Here is a 21,929-nt window from a genome sequence, read left to right on the forward strand (position 1 = left end):
AGAGTTGTTTTCTCGGAGAGTGATGCCCGGGCATTCCTGCTAAAGCAGACAATCATCAGTTAATCTCTGTAGATGACTACAGAGACTGTTGGGTTTTGGCAGGTGTCAGCTGGTACAGAAATTGCTCACATGTGAAAACTTTTTTTAAGCAGGGGGTAATGAGAGGGGCTAATTCAAAAACCCAGTAATCTCATGGCCACAGGAGTGGCTTGCCTGAAATGACTTATCCCTGCTCCGTTTCTCAGTGGCACGTGTCCCCACACTTGGTGGCTGAGGCAGGCACAACGGATGACAGCCCTCTGGCCGTAGACTCCACCATGCCCGATGCCATGTATTCAGAATGACCTTGTACCCATCATTGCCCTGGCTCACCACTGTTCTTGACACGGTGTTTTCTAAAAATGCCACTGGATGCCCAAGGAATGTGAAGTTTTAAAATGGGTACAGAACTTGCTGGAAGCCTTTGTGACTGGCATTCTTTCCTGAGTCAGCAGAACTCTCTAGAATCATTTTCCCTGCCTCCTTCTTTCCTTGACTTCTAATGCCAGGCATCAGGCTGTGGCGAGCATTTAAAGGGCTGACTTCTTATGTTCTGGATGGGTTTTAAGTTGGAATTGTTTGCTTTTCTGCAAGAAAACTTCAGATTTTTCACTTTGGTCATCAGGAAGCCAAAGCTCTATCACAAAGATGAGAGGAGGGAGGAGCGAAGGAGCGAAGCTAAAGCATCCTTCCAGACACTGAATTAAAACCATGATTGACCAACAGATTGTTCTAGAAAAAAAGCCATGTTTGTACTTTTGAGGGATGACGGGTTGCTCGGGAACCTGGCCCCACAGCCTTTCGTCCACAAAGCTGGTGCTTAAAATACTGAGCCCATAAGAGGCCTCTCGAATGTGTGCAGGACCTGCGTGACTCAGGGTGTTTGCGTTCGAGTCGGGTGTTGTGGGCTGGAGCGCTGAATCAGAGTCCAGATTTGCCTTGGTGACACATGAAAAGAGGGAGCGTTGCATTTGAACTGCACAAATATTATGCTTAAGTATTTTTCCTCATTTTGGAGCCAAACAGGTCTTGTTAATGATAAAATCACTGCAATATAGTGGGCCCTTTTTCTGGTCTGGAATTTGAGACAGTGTTAACTGTGCCAAGGGGCCGGGCGGCAGGAAGAAACAGCAAGCCACGGAGATCTGGAGCCATGAGACAAGTCATACGATTTAATTTTACAATTGTAGCCAGTGGGAGCTGGGCTGACATGCACTTCCCCCGGGCCGCGCCTACCCGGGGCTGGCCGGAGTGGAATCGAGGGGTCCTCTTTCTAGTCTCGGCTCCGGCCAGGGCATGTGAAAGGGCGCTTTTGGGGGCCTCAAGCGGGCTGCTTCTCCAAGGTGGCCTTGAGGCTACTTGCCTCAGTCAGGGTCTCTGCTCACATCTCAAGGGTAAGGAAGCAGCAGGCGGCGTTTCTCTCTAAAGGAGGAAATGAATGGCCCAGGCCCGCTGTAGAGACATCTCTGCCTAGGAGCCTCAGCTCTGCTTGACAGGGCTGTGTCTAGTTTGAAGACACTTTGGGCTGGGCGTGGTGGCTGACGCCTGTAACCCCAACACTTACGGGAGGCTGAGTTGGGAGGATCACTTGAGCCCAGGAGTTTAAGACCAGCCTGGGCAACATAGCGAGGCCCCATCAACACAAAAAATAAGAAAAAGTAGCCGAGTGTGGTCATGCACGCCTGTAGTCCCTGCTGCTTGGGAGGCTGAGACAAAAGGATGGCTTGAGCCCTGGAGTTCCAGGCTATAGCGAACTATGATCGCACCTCTGCACTCCAGGCTGGACAATAGAGTGAGATCCCATCTCTAAAAAAAAAAAAACACTTTGATGAGGGATTAAGGGAGAAAACTGCAGGTCCATGTCCCACGTGAGTGGCCCTGCTTGCTGCTTCCCGGTGACCGTGTTTTTGGTGAGGAGCAGGGTGAGGACACTTACCGTCTGCGAAGACAATGAGGGCCCCCACCTGCCCATCCTCATCCCTGAGCCCTGGGGAGTTTGGCCAGCCCGGCTGCGGCTCCCTCCGGGCTCCCGTGGGTGGCCCAGCCTGCCGGGAATATCGGACAAGGCCCAGGCTGCGCCTTTCTGTGGGCTCCCCCGCACCGGTGTACCTGGGGAGCTGGTTTCAGGGAAGAAACATATCTGCAGAAAGCTTGTGAGCAGAGGGACAGGGTGAGGGGCTGCCGGTGCCTGCGAGTAGCAGGAAGTGCGGCCTCCCTGGGGGCTGTGGGTTCGCGGCCACACCTCACTTCCTGTTGGAGGTGCCTGCTGCCAAGCTCCAGGCCCGCTTTGCTGCCGCTAAAACCTGCCGGTGGTTGGCTTTGCAGTAAGGAGCAGCCGTTCTGATGCCACTGGGAGAGACCTTTCCTGACTGCCACTGCTCAGCCCGAGTGGCCAAGTGCCAACAGTTGATGCTCCTCTTTCCCTCCCGCCATCACCACGGTCACCGGCGATCCCACTTCATTCCACCCAGGGGAGGTGGATGCAGAGGGTTGGGGTGGGTGCCGGGGCCCAGACTCTGGGAGCACCCAGTGGCCAGTGTGGTGAAAGGAGCTCCAGCCAGCTCAGGGGACAGCCCCCAAGTTCCCACTGGCAGCCGGCCCAGTGGGCCGATCTCTAGCGAGTCCATGTTGGGGGCAAGGGGAGAGGGAGGGGACAGACAAGAGCACCCCCAATTTTAGAAAACCCACAATACATTTTCTGATCTCTTCCCTCCCTTCCTCCCCACCTCCCTCCCTGCCTCCCCGCCCCCTCCCCTCCCTGCCCCGCTCCCCACAATAGGACATCGGCAGAAACTAGATGATCAGACCAAGCCTGGGAGCTTGTCCTTTTCCGAGCGGCTCAGTGAACTGGAGCAGCTGCGGCGCACAGCCATGAGGGCCAGCCCACACCACCCAGCCCCCACGCCCAACCCTCGCGCCTCCATTAGCCACTCCACTGCCTTTAACCCTCAGCCTCAGAGTCAGATGCAGGGTAAGTACCGGACGGAGTCCCCTCCCACCTGGCCCTCGCCTGGGCCGCCACCCCCAGCTAGGCCCCACGTGCAGGGCCCACCCAGGCCAACCGTGGTCTGCCCCTGATGCTCAGAGAGGTCCCCAGACCAGCAGCACCGCCTGGGAGCTTGCTAGAAATGCAGAGTCTCGGGCCCCGCCCCCGACCTGCCAAGCCAGATCTGCACTAGAACAGGATCCCTGGATATGGGTGTCCACGTGTGGGGATAGCCCTCTCCTGGATTCCTGAATATTTTAAGAGTCAGCTTTGGCTATGCTGTGCTATTTCTTTACCCATGAGGCTTGAACACACACACACACACACACACGCGCGCACACACACGCGCACACACACACATGCACACGCGCGCGCACACACGTACGTCGGGCAAGGTGAAGGTGGGGATGTTTTCAAGTTCTTGTCTCCAGATCACTTGTGAGCTTTGTATCTAATACATGTTTTGTTTTGTTTTAAATTAAGAAATAGTAGATGCCATCACATCAAGGGTATTATTTGCAAATCGATAAAGAGCACGAGTCCCCCCTCCCATGGGGCTAGCTGGCAATGGCAAAAACACTAAGATGCAATAATTGCCTAAGACCCACTGTGCCAGGTTAGATAATACGAAAGTTCATTTACACTGTAGAGGCACTGGCGTCAACGGCTGTTGGCTCTGTGATACCATTTCAACCATCCGAAACGCAGTCTCTTCTCTGTGCCGTGTAGGACACAGCTGTATATGACATGGTCACAGTAATATTCCTTTCTCAAAGTAGCAGGCTTGTTAAACTCAAAGGAAAAGATACACAACACATCTGGAGAGAGGGGCGGGTGGCCAGCAGCGGATATGGGGCCTCTTTGCCCCTCTTGGACAACACAAATTAGCTTCCCCACCCAGGCATTTTCTGTATGTGAGTCGTACTGTGGGATGTATGAGTGTCGTCTGTTGTCTGTTTCTGGGCCAATAGCTCTCTTTTGGGGTTCACACACGTGGGGCTCTCAAAAGGCATTGCTGCCATCTTCCACAGCATGACAGCCCATGCCATTAGCTCTCCCAGTTATGTTTCTGGGGGCGGTTCTTTTATTTGAGTGGAAAATTCCCAAAGAAATCTTCCCATAAGATGCTATGCACACAGCTGTTACGTGGCCGATCTGCAGAGCAGCCCTTGTGTAAACAAACAGGAATGAAAGCTTGATGTTTTAGGGGGCTGCCTCTCATCTGTAGTCATATCTTAGGTGCATTTAGGAAGAGGTCCCTTGAAATCATCGGTTTCCTGCTGCTTAATAATCGTTAATAATTATTTAAGATATGCCAGTTGATTTTTAGAAATTCCAAAATGCAAGTGTATTTGGTAAATTAGGTCAAACCGTGTATGAAGGGTGAGGTGGGCTTGCCGTGAAACGATGCTTTTCTTCTAAAGAGAATAAAACTCTCAAGGAGATTCTTCCGTCTTGTGTTTAAGGTCATTTAAATTAAATCATGTCATCTTCAGGACTCTGTGTGTAAAATCAAAGGGAAGACTTATGTTTTCTTATTCTTTCTTTGCTTACCTGTTTATACTACTAAGGTGATGAAGGTGTTTGCCTTCTGGTATTGGAACCAAAAATATTAAATATTTTTAAAGGCAGTGGGAAATTTAACCACAGAGGGGCAAATTGAAATGGTCGCCATTGAGTCTGCTTTGTTTCAGACAGTTTTGGTGAGGAGTGAATCTAATCTGATTTCCCTCTTCATCAGATATGCTTCTTTACGAGAGAGAGAGAGAGAGAGAGAGAGAGAGAGAGAGAGAGAGAGAGAGGAGAGAGGTGTCATGTTGAATTCTTGTCTTTAGCGGCTCTCAAGCATTGGTGTGGATCATGTCATGGGCATTCTTCAGCTTTTTGGAGTATTACATGCTTTGCAGAGTATCAGGTTTAATACCAAGAATCACCCCCTTTCTTGTTCCTTTTAAAAACTTTTTACTTCTGCAACATCTAAGAAATCATAACTCGCTTTTTAGAGTGCCCTAGGGGCTCAGTTGCTACTCTAAAGAATGTGTTAACTATATTGTTGATGTTCTTTCTTTCCAGAATATGAATTTGATATTCAGTACTTCACTTGTAAAACTGTAGGAATAACTGTTTAAAAATAAGTATCCAGAATGTTTTCATGTGAAACTACTTTTCCTTTTTCATTCTTTTTTTCCTATGAGAAAGTGCTATTTTATTCTAGTCATGTTTTGAGTGGAGTCTTGGGCTCCCCCCCCCAACCCCCGTTGAAATTAGAAAGTTAACAGGCATAATGTGAAAGGCTCTTGCAGCCAAAACTTTCATTTTGTTCTTGACATGTAGGAAAATGGTTATTTTCCAGGCTTAGCCCTAAAGCTTCTGTGTTATACTTAAGAAAATACTTTAAGAAATGAAACACATAAACAGCATGTGTTTATGGCTCTCTTTGAAATAGCAGCAGTAGTTTTAAGAAAAATATCCTAAAAGTAGTTAGAGCAGTTCTACAACGATGCCATATAGGCATGTGAATGTTTTTCAGCTTTACAGAAATGGCAGTAACTGGGGGCTCAGAGAGCTCGCCAGGGTTTCCATAGAGGCTAAAGAACTCTGCTTTGCTAGGGCTTCATTGGAATGGCTATGCCAGCCCCTCTAACTCTGTCAGCAGGAAATCACATAATATAAAATAGCACCTAGCTTATCTAGAATCAGATGTGCTTGACAATCACTCCAAATAGACATCTCAAATTATCTGAAGCAGGGTAGAGATCTGCAGGGAAGCATGTTGCCATGCCTCCAAACCACTGTTTATTTGTTGAGGTTTTAACTATGAAAGCACTGAGGTTAATTTCAACTTCCTATTTTACCAGGTCTCAAAATTGCATAGAAAGCCATTTTTGTCATGGCAACATGTTTATGCAAGTCAAGACATCCTCATTAACTTCTCCAGTTGCCGTTTTAAATTCTTTTATATTTCTTTTCAAAGATGGAAAGGGGGAAGATTCTAGAGCCGGTGGTACCAATGCCTGTTTGGTCACAACTCCCAGTTAGAGATGGCTTCAGGCAACCTGAGCATGTAATTTTAAGAATTCGACTCCGGATTTACCAAATATGACAAATCACGCTTGTGGTGGCATAACTTCCTCCTTTCTGGGAAGACGGGGATACAGTGATACCTGCTGGTGCAGAAAACTGTGAAACCCAGATAAACTAGGAGGTCAGCTTTGTTGTGCTTATGTGTGTGTTGGTTGCTGTGAACACCTAGGTGTAAGGTTTAACTTTTTAATTGGATCAGTTGAGTTATATTTTGGCATGGATCAGACCTTCTGTATATATTATTCTGTTCCCCAAACAATTCTGTGGTATGGTTTATTGACAGAGAAGTCGAACCTCAGAGTTTAAAAATTGCCCAGCATCTGCAAGATTGTAAGTGATGAACTTGGACTGAAACCCAGACCTTTCTGGCTACAAAGCCAGTGTAGGCGACAGGTTCTCCAGGGTTTGCACTCTCGGGTCAGAGATCGATCAGTTTCAGGGCTGACCAGTATCGAGAAGAATCCCAGTTGCCAAAGGAGAGATGGGAGAAGTGTTGGCTGGTCACTCATTTGGCAGTTCTGTATTGAATGTGTTCTATTATGATTAGATGTTGATAATGATGTTATAATAACAGCCTTTGGAGCCAGGCTCTGTGTTGGGAACCTTAATAAACTGTCTCCTTTTGAAATACACACATTTGTTTTTAAAGATGGGGAGAAAAGAAAACTTAGACTGGAGATTCATTAATCTCTAAGCATGGGTGAAAGAGGAATGTATGTGCAGAGAGAGGGCTTCCCAGCCATCCTCTGTTTACTTTACTGGGGCTACCACCCTCCTACATGTAAGAGTCTCTCTTACAGGGTCCACTGGGACCAAGCCTTTCTTGGTATTCAAACCCAGTCAACATCTGATCCGTTTTTCGCAGTTTGGGTACTTTGCTTTGAGTTCTGTATGGCCAAGAAGGGCCACTGACCTACAAATCATCTCCTGATTTTTAGTATTACAAATACTTTTTTCTTGCTAGTTATTTTCCCAAAAGTTAAAGTTACTTTGGAAATCCCATATTCTGGTGCTACTGTCTGTGAAACTCTTGAGACACTGAACCAACTTTGTTTGTCAGTTGGACCTGATGACCTCTATCAGTCTGATTCTCTCTTTATTAGCTGGATAAGCAAAAGAAAGAGAATATTCCCACCATCTGGAAGGAGGAGAAGGAGATAAATCCCCTTTCCAGGCTTGGGAGTAAAATATTCAACTGCATGGTATTGCTTCTCTCTCTCTCTCTCTCTCTTTCACTCCCACCCACCCCCACTTCCTTCCTTCCTCCTCTAGCAATTCTAGAACTTTAGAAACAAAAGGGGTAGGGACTGTACCTTGAAAGTGGAGGCTACAGTCATACCAGAAATTCTCACATGTAAATCTATAAATGGTCATTTAATGGTTACACAAAGCAAAATATTCAGGGTGCTGGAAATCAACTTGTAAGGCGTGTTATAAACATGGAAGGTGGATGATTTTATTTAAATATAACTCTTACCTAGGTGTAGTAGGGTATGAGAGCCATTCAGGGTCTACAGCATTAGAATCTTACCTTGAAACCAAGGCTGAGTCAGGTGTTCCCATGAATAAATAGGGAGGGAGGGAGGGAGGGAGGGAGGGAGGGAGGGAGGGAGGGAGGGAGGGAGGGAGAGACAGTGTGTAGGGCAAGGCCAGCGGGATGAATGTGGAGTCCAGAGGGCTCTGTTGGTGTGTGGGGTGTGAGCTGCCCCTCTCCCAAGTGGGCAGAGATGTTACAAGTTAATAGAATTAGAAGTACTCAGAGAACTCAGTTCCTGTTTTCTGTGTTTTTAGCTGGTGCAACATAAACTATAAGCGTAAGGAAAGTTTGAAAAGCTAAGTAACTGCGTTGTAGACATTCAGAAAAGAAGAAGGATGGGATAAAGCTATGCTTTGTTTTCTTCTTTAAGACTCCTAAGGCCCTTGCAGCCAGGTGTGCCCATGCCCTCCCTTTGTTTCTTGAGTGTGAGGCTGACCCAGTCTGCCGTCCCTGCTTTCTGGTCACTCAGCTGAGTTACTTCACGGTGCTTAGAGTGGCAGCCAGACCATATATTTATTCTGTGTACTCTGTTTATGGATAGGCACAGTTACCAACGCAGTGCTCCCTTGAGCAGCACTATGCAAATACCTGGGAGGTATTTACAAGCACCCTTGTAGCTAACTACTTAATTGAGCAGCCCTTCAAAGGAGCCACCAATGTCACAGCTGTCAGCACCCTAGTAACCATGAACTGCATTTTAGTGGGGCTTCATTTTCAGCCCAAACACTTTCACAGACATCATTTTAGGGGATTAGACCATATTTTCAGAAGCATGTTGTTAGTACCTTATGGACATCCTTTCTAATCAGAAAAGAAAAAAAGGCTTCACTTTGGGCTTGATGGGTTTTTTTTTTTTTTTTTAGAGGCAGGGTCTTACCCTATCCCCCCAGGCTGGACTGCAGTGGCCTGATCATAGCTCACTGCAGCCTCAAAGTCTTGGGCTCAAGTGATCCTCCTGCCTTAGCCTGCCGAGTAGCTGGGACTACAGGTGTGTGCGACCACACCAGCCTAATGTTTCTTATTTTTTATGAAGATGGGGTTTCACTATATTGCTCAGGCTGATCTCAAACTCCTAGGCTCAAGTGATCCTCCTACCTTGGCCTTGCAAAGTGCTGGGATTACAGATGTGAGCCACTGCACCTGGCCATAGGGCTTGATCTTAATGATAAAATATTCCTTCCATGGACTGCATATAGACTGCATATGTTTTGAACTTTACCCTCATGCTTGTAAATCTATAGGCCAGCATACACAGCATTAAAAGGTTTCATTCAGAAGAGCAATAGTTTTTAACAAAGACATAGCTGGAACACTTATTTGATATCGATGACTAAATGGCATGAGAGCTCAGCTGTGAATCTAATGGTCAAGAGAGATAGCAAAGCATATTGGCTAAGAAAGAATGAGGGATCAACAGACAGACTGTTACTGTCCAAAACTGGCCTCCACCACATATACTATACCCCATCAGACTTTTGGCAAGTTACTTAACCTATTAAAGCCTTGGTTTTCCCATCTGCAAACTAAGAGTAATATTTATGCTTGCAGATCCTACGAACATTGTTAAATACACAGCAGTGCATGTTAGAGCCAGCCTATGGTTAATACTCAATAACTGTTAGTATTATAATAATCATCAACAATACCAAGTTGTCATAGTCCATTTTATGTTGCTATAACAGAATACCATAGATTGGTAATGTATGAAGCAGGGGTCCTCAAACTTTTTAAACAGGGGGCCAGTTCACTGTCCCCCAGACCATTGGAGGGCCGTTGGAGAGTGCAGCACACATTCCATACATGTGCACTATGGGCCCGGGATGAGTCGGCTGCTAAGCAGGACAGGCAGCGGCAGCAAAAACACCCAGCAGGCCAGATAAATGTCCTAGGTGGGCCGCGTTTGGCCCACGGGCAGTATTTTGAGGACGCCTGGTATAAAGAAAAGAACTTTATTCAGCTCTTGGTTCTGAAGGCTGGGAAGTCCAAGAGCATGGCACCAGCATCTGGTGAGAGTCATCCCATAGCTGATAGGTGGAGGGCCAAAAGAATGTACTCTTCGAAAAGGATCACTTTTCGAACAAAGCCACTCCCAGGTTAACTAACTCATTCTCTCAATAACAGCATTAACTCATTCCTGAAGGTGGAGCCTCATGACCCAATCACCTCCCAAAGGCCCCACTTCTCAATACCATCATGACAGCAACCAGGTCTCCCACACATGAACTTTTAGGGGACATTCAACCCATGGCATTCCACCCCTGGCCCCCAAAATTCATGTCCTTCTCACTTTCAAAATACATTCACTCCATTCCAGTAGTCCCCAAAGTCTTAACTTATTCCAGCACCAATTCAAAAGTGTGAAGTCCAAAGTCTCACTTAAACTGGACATGCGTGAGACTCAAGGCACAATTCATCCCAAAGCAAATTCCTCCAGCTATGAGGCTATGAAATCAGAAGAAGTTATCTACTTTCAAAATACAATGGTGGGACAGACACAGAATAGACATTCCCCTTCCAAAATGGAGAAGCAAGCAAGAAAAGAAGGGTAACTGATCTGGATTAAGTTCAAAACCCAACAGGGAAAACAGTATTAAGTCTTGCAGCTAGAGAATAATCCCCATTGGCTCCATGTGCCACCTCCTGGATACACTGGGGCTGGGCTTAGGCCCCAAGTCCTGGGAAGCCTTGCCCCTATAGCTCCGCTGGGCTTAGACCATGCTTCAGCTCTCTCAGGTTTGAGTCTTGTGCCTGAAGCATTCCCAGGCTAAAGTTGCACGCCGGTGACTCTATAATTCTGGAGTCTCAGGCATAGCTCCACTTCCACGTCTCCACTAGGCATAGCCCCCATGGGGCCACTCTGTGGCAGCCTTGACCTCATATTTCTGCTCACTATTGCCCTAGTAATTGCTCTCTGTGGCCGCTCTGCCCTGTGGCCAGTCTCTGCCTGGGCTTCCAGGTGCTCTGCTGCATCTTTTTCAATCTAGGTGGAGGAAGTCATGCTTCTACAACTTTTGCATTATGCATGCCTGCAGAAATAGCATCACAAGGATGCCACCAAGAGATACCATTTGTATCCTTTGGAGTGGTGTCCCAAGCTATACCTGTGCCCCCTTGAGCCACAGCTGGGTGGCTGAGGGTCATGGCAGTGGGATGCAGGAAGCAGACCCAAAATGTCCCTGGGCAGTGAGCCATGGAGGGTGGGCCAGGACTATACTCTGAAATTATGCTACCATCCTAGAGCTCTGGGCCTGTGATGGGAGGGGCAGTCTTGAAGTTCTTTGAAATGCCTTTGGGGTCTTTCTCTCATTGTCTGGATGAAGAGAACCTGGCTTCCTTCCATTCATATTAATCTCTTTAGCAAATGATTGCTTGGTCACACCCTTAGTATACTTTCCCAAACATGCCAGGCTGTGAATTTTCTAAATCTTTCCATTCTGTTTCTCTTTTAATTGTAAGTTTCATATTGAAGTCATCTTTTACTCTTGCATCTCACTGTATGTGGTTAAAAGTAGCCACACGACAGCCTGAACACTTGGCTGCTTAGAGATTTCTTCCACCAGATAGTCCACCACTCATAAATTGTGCATTCCATAGTCCTAGGACATGGACACAATTTTATCAAGCTCTTTGTGACATTGTATTATTATAAATATGGCCTTTACTCCAGTTTCCAATACCTTGTTTCTCATTTCCATCTGAAACCTCATCAGAATGGCTTTTATTGTCCATATTTTTACCTGCATTATTGTCACAACCACTTAAGTAATAACAAAGACTATTCAAACTTTTCCTGGTTTTGGGATCTTCTTTTGAGCCCTCACTAGAATTGCCCTTAAAGGCAATTCCAGATTTTCCCAGCCTCTGCCCATTACCCAGTTCCAAAGCCACTTAAACGATTTTAGGTGTTTTTTGTAGCAGTAACCTCTCTTCTTGGTACCAATTTTCTGTCTTAGTCCATTTTCTGTTGCTATAATGGAATCCCTGAGTGTGGGTAGTTTAGAAAGAAACTAAATTTATTTCTTACAGTTCCATAGGCTGGGAAGTCCAAGCGCATGGTGCCAGCATCTGGTGGGGGCCTTCTTCCTACATTATCCCATGGTGGAAAGCAAGGATGGCAAGAGTACGCATGCAAGAGAGCTTGCTTTTATAATAAAACAATTCCAAAGATAACTCCAAAGCCACTCCCCTGATAACAGCATTAATCTATTTATGAGGGCAGAGTCTACATGACCTATTCGCCCTTCAAAGGCCCCACCCCTCAACACTGTCAAAATGGCAACCTAGATTCCAACACATGAACTTTTGGGGGACACAGTCAAACCACAGCAGAAGTGTACTAGTTTCCTGTTGCTACTGTAATAAATTACTACAAACTTAGTGGCTAAAACAACAGAAATTTATTCTGTTGTAGTTCTGGAGGCCAAAAGTCCAAAATCAAGGTGTCGGCAGGGCCATGCTCCCTCTGAAGGCTTTAGTGAGGATCCTGCCTTGTCTTTTCCAACCGTTGGTGGCATGCTTTGGCTTGCGGCTGTATCACTCCAAGCTCTTCTTCCCTCTTTACATAGCCTTCTCCTCTGTGGTCATCTCCTCTGTCCATCTGAGGATATATGTTATTGGATTTAGACTCCACTAAGATAATCCGTGATGATCTCAGGATCCTTCACTTAACTATAGCTGCAAAAGCCCTAAGGTCACATTGACAGTTCTAGGGTTAGGACATGGAGATATCTTTCCTAGAGCCACCATTCAACTCTCTATGTCAAGGTACAAAGAATAGGGGACATAATAAGGCCATTAGTCAAAGACATCAGATGAGTCCAGCAATAACCTTCCCAAGTTCATGTCACAGAACAAACACGGCTGACAGGTAAATGGAAACTCAACACCTCATACACCACTGCCCCAATCATGTCTTCTGGCTATTTGCAGCTCAGATCATCGTTTGTTGGAACTGGGTATTTTTGTTTCCCAGCCAGGAGAATGTATGATATTTTTTTTTTCTAGATAAGATATTTCTTAATATTTTCTTAATGTGCAGATGGCCTAGACAGGGATGGAGAAAGGCAGCTGTTCCCTGTGTCCAGGGAGCAATGCCAGATGAGGAGACTGAAGGCCTGGGTGCCTCTTGCCATAGCCTTCAAAAATCTCCTGACAGCATAGCTGGTAGTAAGCACGGGAACAGAAGATGACACAAAGACCAAAGCCAGCCAGTTGGGACGGACTCAAGAATTTGACCTCCTGAAGCCAGGCGTATCCCTGTTGTTTTGAAGCAAGCTGCCTTTTTTAAAAGTGGCTTTATTGCAGGGCATTTTGACCACACATCCATTTTGAAAGGATGGTGATTAACTTTGCATATCTCATTATCCTGAATTTACAAATCACCTGAAGATAGCCTTTCAAATTTGGATATTTAAAAAAGAAACTTTAATCGCAATCATGAGGTAGTATCTAAGTTTACCAGAAGTTTGTACTGAGAGAAGAACAAACAATATATGTTGGTATAAAAAACAGATCTGCTTAGAAAGCTACTCCTTGTGTTTTCTTGTCAGGCGCAGTTCTCCAAACTGAGTTGGTTTTACTCATTTGCACTATTTTCCCGCAGATGATGGAACAGAAATGCGGGCCCACTCTAATTCAGTTATTTTAGGGCTCTTTAAAATCCAACATTTGCGATTTACATTTTGCTGAGGAACTATAATGACTTTGGTCTTTCCTTATTTTCCTCTGGCCCTCAGAACCCCCCAGCCTGACTTTTTGGGGAGAATGGGCACAGGCAGTGGGCTTCACCTCCCTCAAGTGACAATAATCACCTCAGTGCCTATTTGTACCATATGTTCACATTTCCCTTTCAAAGCCTTAGCCCCACATGGAATTTCTTCTTATGGAACAACTGCCTTCCAAGCAGTAGAACAGCCCAATTGTTTTGGAGATTTTAAAAATACCAATTGCAAAACTCCTGTAAATAAAATCTTTGCTGACAGACCCTGTTTCTTTTCATAGACTTTGCTTCGATAATCTCTTTCTGGCAGAACATTTTATGTTTTGATGTTAGAGATTCAGTTACCAACCACAGTAAATAAAACAAAACAATAATTTTAAAAAGTATAGGATTCATCCTAAAAACAAACATTGGCCAATCATGTTTATTTTTTGTCTCTCTGTGCACTCCTGAGAATCAATAGGAAAAGCAGGGACTTCGTATCCAATAGGAAAAGCAGGGACTTCGTATTCTGATTAGCAAGCTATGGGAAGTCTTCAGGTTGAGTTTTAGCAAGTTCAGACTCTTCTAAATGGCATGGAATAGAACATCTACTGTTTAAAAAATATAAGCATTTTAAAGAGAAAACCACCATGGCACTAAATCTTTGAATGAGCCATGGGTAAAGGTTGGGCAGAAAAGAGAGCCACTTCCTCTGGACAGGGGATGAAGTGCCACAGTCCTGGGCACCATCATTATTTCACACCGCCTCAGAGTCATGTTTAGGGTTTAGAACTTTCAAAATATATTTTCAAGACTTTGAAAAGCAGCTTCCAATTCTGATCTCCATAGAGCCTACCATAGGAGTTAACTAACCCTTTTAGAAAGGGGATTCCCCTTCTAGAGGTGAAACGCCCCACTTTTCCTCCTGTAAGGAATTGGTGTAGACAAAGGGAAGAGGAGACAGTAACTTGAACATACGTGTCTCATGTCACCCAACAGGTATGGGCTGGCACAAACCTGAGCTTGAAAACACACCTTGAGCTGAAATGGTGCTCATTTCTTCCCACCATCTTGGGTCTTCCACCCAATCTGAATTGGGTCACTGAATCTGAGCCTCCATAAATCAACATGATCGGTTCTGTTTAACAAGATTTGGGCCACTTTAAGGGCCAGCCCAGTTCCTCTGGGAGTATGGAGCAGGATGCACTAGGATCCTTGGGTGATCCCCAGGGAAGGTCCATGAGTCAGGTCCCTGAAGAGCCTGGGCAAGTCAATGCTCCCTTGGGTGTTAGCAGCCGCCTGTCTGGGACAGTTAAGTCTCTCAACTCTGTAAATTGCTGGGTCCTGCTATGGAAGAAGTCTTTTTACCTTACAGCTTTATGTGTTCAACCTGCGTCATTCCAAGGCCAGATCCAAGACCTAGAGAGCTCATGCTACGCCAGTTCCTCCTTGCATCATTGGAAGAGAGCTGCATACATATACTTGCTTTGGGATTTTGAAAAGAACATCTTGAGATAAAAAGACAGGGAGAAAATAATGTGACTAGCGATTGCACTTCTTGGAGTTGCAGGTCACACAAAGGAAGCGAACATGGTTGTTTTATTAAATCTCATAGGATTATTGCCCTGTTGTGGCCACTCTCACTCCATTAGTGCATCTCTCTGCACATATCAGATGGCAAATTATATAATGATAAAGTTATTAAAATATCTGTAAAAGTCAGCACAAGCTCAAGGGCTCAACTCGGCCTTTCTGCCCGTTAAGTGGTTTGTTTAGATCTCTTGTCTCAAGGTCTGTTGATCTTCATCTGTATTTTGTTGTAAATTTCCCGCTATGGGGAACAACCATAATTGCCTGAGTTTGAAGCCGTGCTTCTGTTGGTTGTCCAACAAGGCTGGTATCTTAAGGACAAATGTAGAAGCTTTTGAAGTGTGATACTCCTATGAATCGCTACCTGCCGCCTCCCATTTTAAAACTACAGCATTTGTTTGTGGTTGTGTCTATACCTGGGTTGTCCTTAGAGCAGTCACAGCAGCTAGATTATGGCAGGGACATTGCCGGATTCACACATTTACCAAAGGCAGTAGTAAAATAATAATAGCTCACATTTATAGAATGAACTGATGTTGTTCGTACATTGAATCCCTACCAGTGTCACCCATAGGTGTGCTTGGCGAACTTGGGGACAGCACTGCCCAGAAAGTCCTGCCTGCCATGCCTGTTCTGTCTTCACGTGACCCGGCACTGTGTTCTTTACCAACAGGACCCAGGCCCTGCGCCTATCCTGGAAGCGATTAACCGGGTGGTATTAAATACTAACATTTTTGTAAATGTGGGCACTGCAGCTCCCACCCTTGACATTCTCAGGGAAACCAGCAGGGATACCCCAGAGTCCCTCATTTTTGCTGCTCTGATTAAAAGGCTATTTTGGAAGGAGGGTTCGTATTTTTGCTGTGTGATCAAGCTTTGAGAGGCTCCGAGCCACCATATGTTGCTAAATGAGAGAAGTCATTGCCCAGACGTGGATCTGTTTAATTTAATATGATTTTCCACAAATTACAAAGCATGACTTTTAAATTGAATTTGTGCAAAATTACAGATGGCCAATTCAGGTGGAAGGGAAGGGAAATCTTGTTACTCCTATTCCAGAATCTCTTCCCGATTTCCTCATTTGATTCTTTCACGCCTTGGGGTGGGGGAGGGGAATGCATTAGTGGGTCTATAAGGAATTTCTCTTATTTCCAAACTTTCTCCTCGGTCATTCCCGGCTCCCTTAGAGGAAGACACAGCAGCCTGGAGATGTCAAGACAGAAGCCAGTGCCTGTGTCCATCCCTGCCCCCAGCCAGGATAGAGCTCTTCTTCCCACTTCATCATCAGAAGGGACTCAGCACACATACAAGGAAGGCAGAATGTGGGTCTATGATACTAACGCTAAGATGTATGTGCAGGATTATGGATATGGGCTTTGGAGTTCAAATCCCAGACTGGCCACTTTCCACTTAGGTGACCTTGCAGGAATCAGTAGGTCCCCTGTGCCACTGTTCCCCACCTGTAAAATGGGCATAATAACAATAATACCCGACTTAATGGATAGTTATGAGAATTAAAGGAGTTAATGTGCATAAAACACTCAATGCCCAGTGCACAGTGAGCATTGTGTATATTTTTATTATTACTTCACAAAGTCATTGAAAGGATTGAGATATATTTTTATCAAATATTCAGCATGGAGCCTGGTACACTTTAAATACTTAATAAATGGTGAGTGTTATTATTTTCACCGTTGCTGCTGTTAATGTGCTCTTACTGGTGGTGGTGGTGGTGTGTCACCAGGGTGTCGCACGTCTGTCCTCTCCTTTGAGCCACACAGCTACTCTGCGACAATTAGCTTTACCGGCTCCTTATTTGTTCCTCAGGAGTGATTATTGCCTGGGGTGGATCAGGGTAGTGGTGGTTTTAGTGGCGGGTTTGATTCAAGTTGTTTCCTTGGGTAAACTCAAACGGGGGCACCCGTCACCACTGCTCCACGAGACCCAATGGTGAACTGCCACAGCTGAAAGGGACCTGAAGCTTCTTCCTTCAAAGCCCTGTGTTGACTCATGAGACAGCCAGGCCAGGGAGTTTCCGCAATCTGCACAGTAGAGGCAGACCTGAAATCCAAGTCTTGGATTGTATCATTCATTTGACACTTGACCATGCTCCGCCTTACGTTGCCTCTCTAGAAAGTCACTGTCTCCTCAGTGACGTGACAGCCCCACGGTAGGATTCTGTATCATATGCTTCTTTTGTGTCTCCATTTTTTAAATGTTGAATTTCATGCTAAGGAGAAGGGATTTTTAAAGCAAGCAAAGACATACTATCCTTCTTAAAACCATCCCGCATCCTCCTCTGTCCCACCGAGCACCTCCAGCCCTGCTCCCTGCGGGGAAACAAACAGCTGCAGTGAGGTTGACAGGTCACTTCCTGACCACAGGGCCCACGTGGGCAGCAGACGGGGATGAACCCTGACCCCGCCCATTACTTGCATGAATTGGACACATTCAGCAAATGTGAATAGTCAGCCTCTTCGGAGTTTTTAATGAAGCAGCTACAAAAGGATCTCTTTGAACCAAGTTTCACCTTCCTGTGTGATTTTAAGTAAATACCTCCCAGTGCCGACTCCGCCCACAAGCCCGGCCTTTAAGCCTGCTTGGGGCTGTGGCTCGGGCTGTCGCGCCAGGAGTAGGACAGCAAACAGGTGTGTGAGTGTGACGGGGCAGAGCTCGGGAGCCACAACTGTGGGAACTTGAGGCGGCTTTGGCAGGCCAAGACTGGGAAGAGTCAGAGGCTAGTGCTGAGTGACAGTCCCTCGTCCCAGTGTCCCAGTTCAGGACGCAACTGCCAACATCATGCCATTTGCTCCGTAAAGAGTGCACGGCCATGACAGTGATGAGCTAGGACCAGATAAAGGTGTCCCTGTGACAGCCACATCTTCGTCCTTGAATTCAGAGTCAGGGTCATGAACGGCAGGGCCAGAAGCTGCCCTGGAATGTCACAGGAATTTGCAGAGATCAATGCCTTTCTCTCAGAGGCACCAGAGAGGAGGCTCCTGCATTGATGGGTGGCTTCTGGGCTCCCTTCCTTCACTAACACGTGGTGACTCCGTAATCCTCTCCCCTGCATGGAATGGATTGAGTTGCTCGGGAGACACGGGGACTGGAGCACCGCACCGCCTAGCTAGGCCGCCGTCGCCATCGCCATGTCCCATAGCACGCGCTTCTCGGTTTGTCATGACTGCGCTCTTGGGGGTTCCGGGCTTGCCTTAGCAGTGTGAGAACAGATAAGAGGAGGAGACCCCTGAAAAGGAATGCTGTGAATGGCCCTTTCTTGCTCTTGCTCAGAGAAATGGGTCCACTTGGAAACAGCATTTGGTGGGGTTACGAACTTTCTCCTTGGGCAGTTCTTACCGGTGACTTTGAACTTCTGCCCGTTAGAGATGGGTGAATTCTAGAAAGCTAGACCAGAATGAGGTGGCCAGCCACCTCCTGAGATAGGTGAGTGACTACAAGCCCAGAAAGGCTAAGTGACACAGACACCGGCCGCATGCAACCGCTCGGCTTCCCTCTGCCCCCCTCCCCAGCATGAACACGTTCCTAGTATTTGGATGTAGCGATGTGAACCGTCCCGAGCAGTCGCTTCAAAACAGCACTTAGGCAAAAGAGGGGCTGTCGGAACAAGATAGGGCAAACACCGGTGTGCCTCTGCGGCTGCCCCACCCAGTTTCTCATCTTTATATTACAAAAAAAAAAAAAAAAAAAAAAGGTCTCAAATAACCCAAACAGGCAGGGTCTGATCTGCAGACAGTCTGCAGGCATCTGCCCAAGAAGCTGCCGGTCGGCTGGTCCATCCTCCCCTGATTTATGTTGTGTGTGTTAAGCCTTAAATTGTTGAGTCTCTGGCTGGCTGCAGTGGTATTACTGGAGGGCTGGTGCATGTTTTCAGCTCAAAGAGCTGGCTCTGGTACTGGAGGTGTTGGCCCCAAATCAAGTCCAATCTCACACCTGTCTGAGACAATGAGGGCCTTGTTAGACACATCGCTAGCCGGGGAGGCTCAGGCTGCTTGTTTTTCACATTCAGAACCAGGAGGAGAGGGGTCTGGGAGAAGCCAAGGGGAGGCTTGGGAAATGCTGGGGTCGGCTGCCCTTTCCTCTTCCTTCTCCCTCCTCCCTGCCCACCCCCCATTTTATAAACTTTTCCTTATTTTTGGAAATCACAAAACAAACAGTATCAACAGTGGCCCTCTTATGAAGGAGAATTTCCTGCTGCAAAACAAGGAGCTCGTGGCCTGTTGTAGAATGAATTCCCAGTCAACACGGGGCAGAGCGGATCAGTGCAGAAGTTGGGGGAACAGGCAGGGGTATAGCCCCACCCCACCCCAGCACCGAAACTTGAGGCCTTTGCGCACTGCCGGGGTCTGTCTGCGAGAGGTTTGCTCTTGTTTTTCCCTCCATTGCTGACATTTCAGTGACTGTAGCCGAAAGCAGAGGGGAACTTTTCCTAGTGCTGTATTATTCACTGATGAAACTGCAAACGTCTGTCCCCGTTCGGCAGGCTTGTCCCTTGTGAGCAACAGAGAGAACAGAGCTGGCCACCAACCTCTCTGTGTAGGCCCTTGCAAATCCAGCTCTCCAGAGGCGCTGATGCGAGGCAGCCACTGGGCAGGAGCTGTTCTGGGCCCAGGCTGCACCCCCCAAGGCTAATGGCTGTGAGGGATCATTATTCAGTCAGAGCCCCCCACAACCCTGAAATGACTTAGGACCATTTATAGGACTATTCACAGGACACCACGTGGATGCCCGTGGGGTAACAGTCAAGAAAAGAGCTTCCCAGAGTTATAAAATCCACCCTTTTACTGCAAGGCCCCACAGAAGGGAGCCCATGTCAGAGAGCCGGGTGTAGCTGCCCTGTCTTTGGGGGTTGGGGGATACGGTCCCAGCTCCCTTCGCAGAAGGGCAGGCTCTTACCTGAGCTGCGAGGCAGGTGCCAGCAGTCACTCCACTCTGCCTGTTCTCAAACTAGAAACGGGCAGCCCCGTCCTTCTCACCCATAAACAACTTATCTAAGCACTAAGCCCCATTGCTGACTCATAACTTCAGCCTCAGAGACGCAACAGGGAAAATGCGTATGCTGTTGATTCCATTTGAGACCGAGGACTTATCAGAGTTGAAGTTGGGCCCGTCTGTTTTTCACAGCGCACGTTGCTTTAACTCAGCCACCCTTGCATCTCTGTATGTCAGCTTTGGTCCATGCCGGTTGCCTATCCAGAAAGCCCCTTCCCATCATCCCCTCCACCTTCCCGATCCTGCCATTCTTCCGGGCAGCTCATCTGCCCCGTGGCCTTCAGAACATCTTTGTCCCCACCAAGGCCCAGACTGACTCCCCCTTCAGACTCCTGGACCGCTCTGTCAGCGGGTGTCCCTTCGGCATCTCCCCGAGCACTGCCCTCTGTCGTTACCCATAAGCTGCGTGTTTGGGTGCTGCTTTGCCAGCTGTCACGGGTGACAGTCCCTCTGTGCTGCAAGAGAATCCAAACTCAACCAGCAGCTGATGAGACTCGCCCAGGCAGGCAACACTGAACGTGCCCCGAGGCCCCGCACTCTCCTCCCCGCCGCACATTGGGGCTCTGAGCTCAGCGAGTCAGAAGGGGCGTCCCAGGTGGGCAGGAACTCCCTCTCCTCCTCCAGACCGCAGCCTAGGTCTTCAGAGGAAGGTGTGAGCATGAGTTGTTGAGGATTTTTCCTGCTGTCAGGACAGCAGGTCACAACTGTCCTTTTGTAGTTTTAAATCCAATGTCCTGCCCTAAATGATTTCCTTCCTTCCAAAGCACCAACTCTCAGGGCCCTTTGGATTCTTACTTTCCTCATTCTTCCTTTCTCCACCTGCCACACCTGGGATGTGGCAGGTGGAAGGGGACAGAGGAGCCCGTGGATCATACCACCCACCCCTCCCTGGGCTCTTTCCCCTGGGGGTTGTGACAAGAAGGAACATGGGAAGTCTGCAAGCTCCTCCACTTTCTGACCCCCACCACCCTCTGCAGCCTTCTGTTAGCTAACGCTAGTGCATTCCCTTCTCTTCGGTTCCCTCCCCCAGGCCAAACTCTGTCTCCCCTCTTTCCTTCTCTCTTCCTTCCTGCTCAGCCTCCCCTGGGGCAGTCTTCCAAATACCTGAACCTGGTTTGCACATTTAATTAGAGATCTCGACCCCTAAGTAAGAACATGTTATTTACCCACTATTCCCTTGGAATCCCACCCCAACCTCACTGCGAGCTCCTTCCCTGATGTCCAGGCCCTGTGTTCCTACCTTCTCTAAAAGTACTCCTGGATTTTTCCAGCACTTTCCAAACTCATCATTCCAAGTTCACTCTTTGCTCTGCTGTCCTGTCCCCCTGCCTTCCCAACCCTCATCACAGCCTCTTTCCCAAACCAACCCTCTGCCTGGCTGGGGGGCTTCAGGACCCCCACCCCCAGCCCTGAAGCGTCTCACTGCCCCCCTGCACTCTCTGCCACCTTCACACCAACTATGGAAGCCAGGGAACCTTCCTCACCCTCCCCCCACCATTCTCCTTCGCAAGTCACATTTTAGTTTTCAGCCGGGTGGATGTAGAATCATTCCAGCCCATCTGTGTCACCCACTGCTCGCTGTCTGGAAAGAGTAACAAAACGTGGACCCACTGAGGGAAGACTGTTGTCACTCTCCTTGTCAGCCTTCCCTTTGCGCATTCTCTGTCTCTCCTCCCCATACCTCAGAAACCTCTTTTGTTCCAGTCCAGGGGAAAGTACTTTGGAGGTGCTGTTCAGACTGGTTTGCTTTTTTTTTTCCCCAAAGAAGACGGGAAGTTCCTGTTTTTTGGAAAGGTTGTTCATTTCCAAAGACGTTTCAGAGCCAATCAGCTACAGGATAATTTCTGGCTGCATTTTTTTCGGGGTGGTACACAATGCAAAAAAAAAAAAAAACCACACAAATCAATGAGAGAGATAGTCAGTGAACACAAAGGGAGATGTTATAATAGGCTTTTGTTGGTACTTGCATTTTCTTGTTGAAA

General features: G+C 47.3%; 1 protein-coding gene across 2 annotated transcripts in view; it reads left to right on the forward strand.

Annotated features, from left to right (window-relative positions):
• Positions 1 to 21,929, forward strand: part of RUNX1 (RUNX family transcription factor 1) — a 235,164-nt gene that overhangs the window by 186,654 nt on the left and 26,581 nt on the right. The window contains exon 6 of one of the 2 annotated variants that reach the window (XM_012782933.3): positions 2,819 to 3,010. The exons of the other annotated variant lie outside the window; for it this stretch is intronic. Within the exon in view, the coding sequence (XP_012638387.1) occupies positions 2,819 to 3,010 (192 nt within the window). The remainder of the gene's footprint in view (positions 1 to 2,818; positions 3,011 to 21,929) is intronic. 2 annotated transcript variants of the gene reach the window in all.

This window comes from Microcebus murinus, chromosome 1 (assembly GCF_040939455.1).
Source record: "Microcebus murinus isolate Inina chromosome 1, M.murinus_Inina_mat1.0, whole genome shotgun sequence".
Taxonomy (NCBI): Eukaryota; Metazoa; Chordata; class Mammalia; order Primates; family Cheirogaleidae; genus Microcebus; species Microcebus murinus.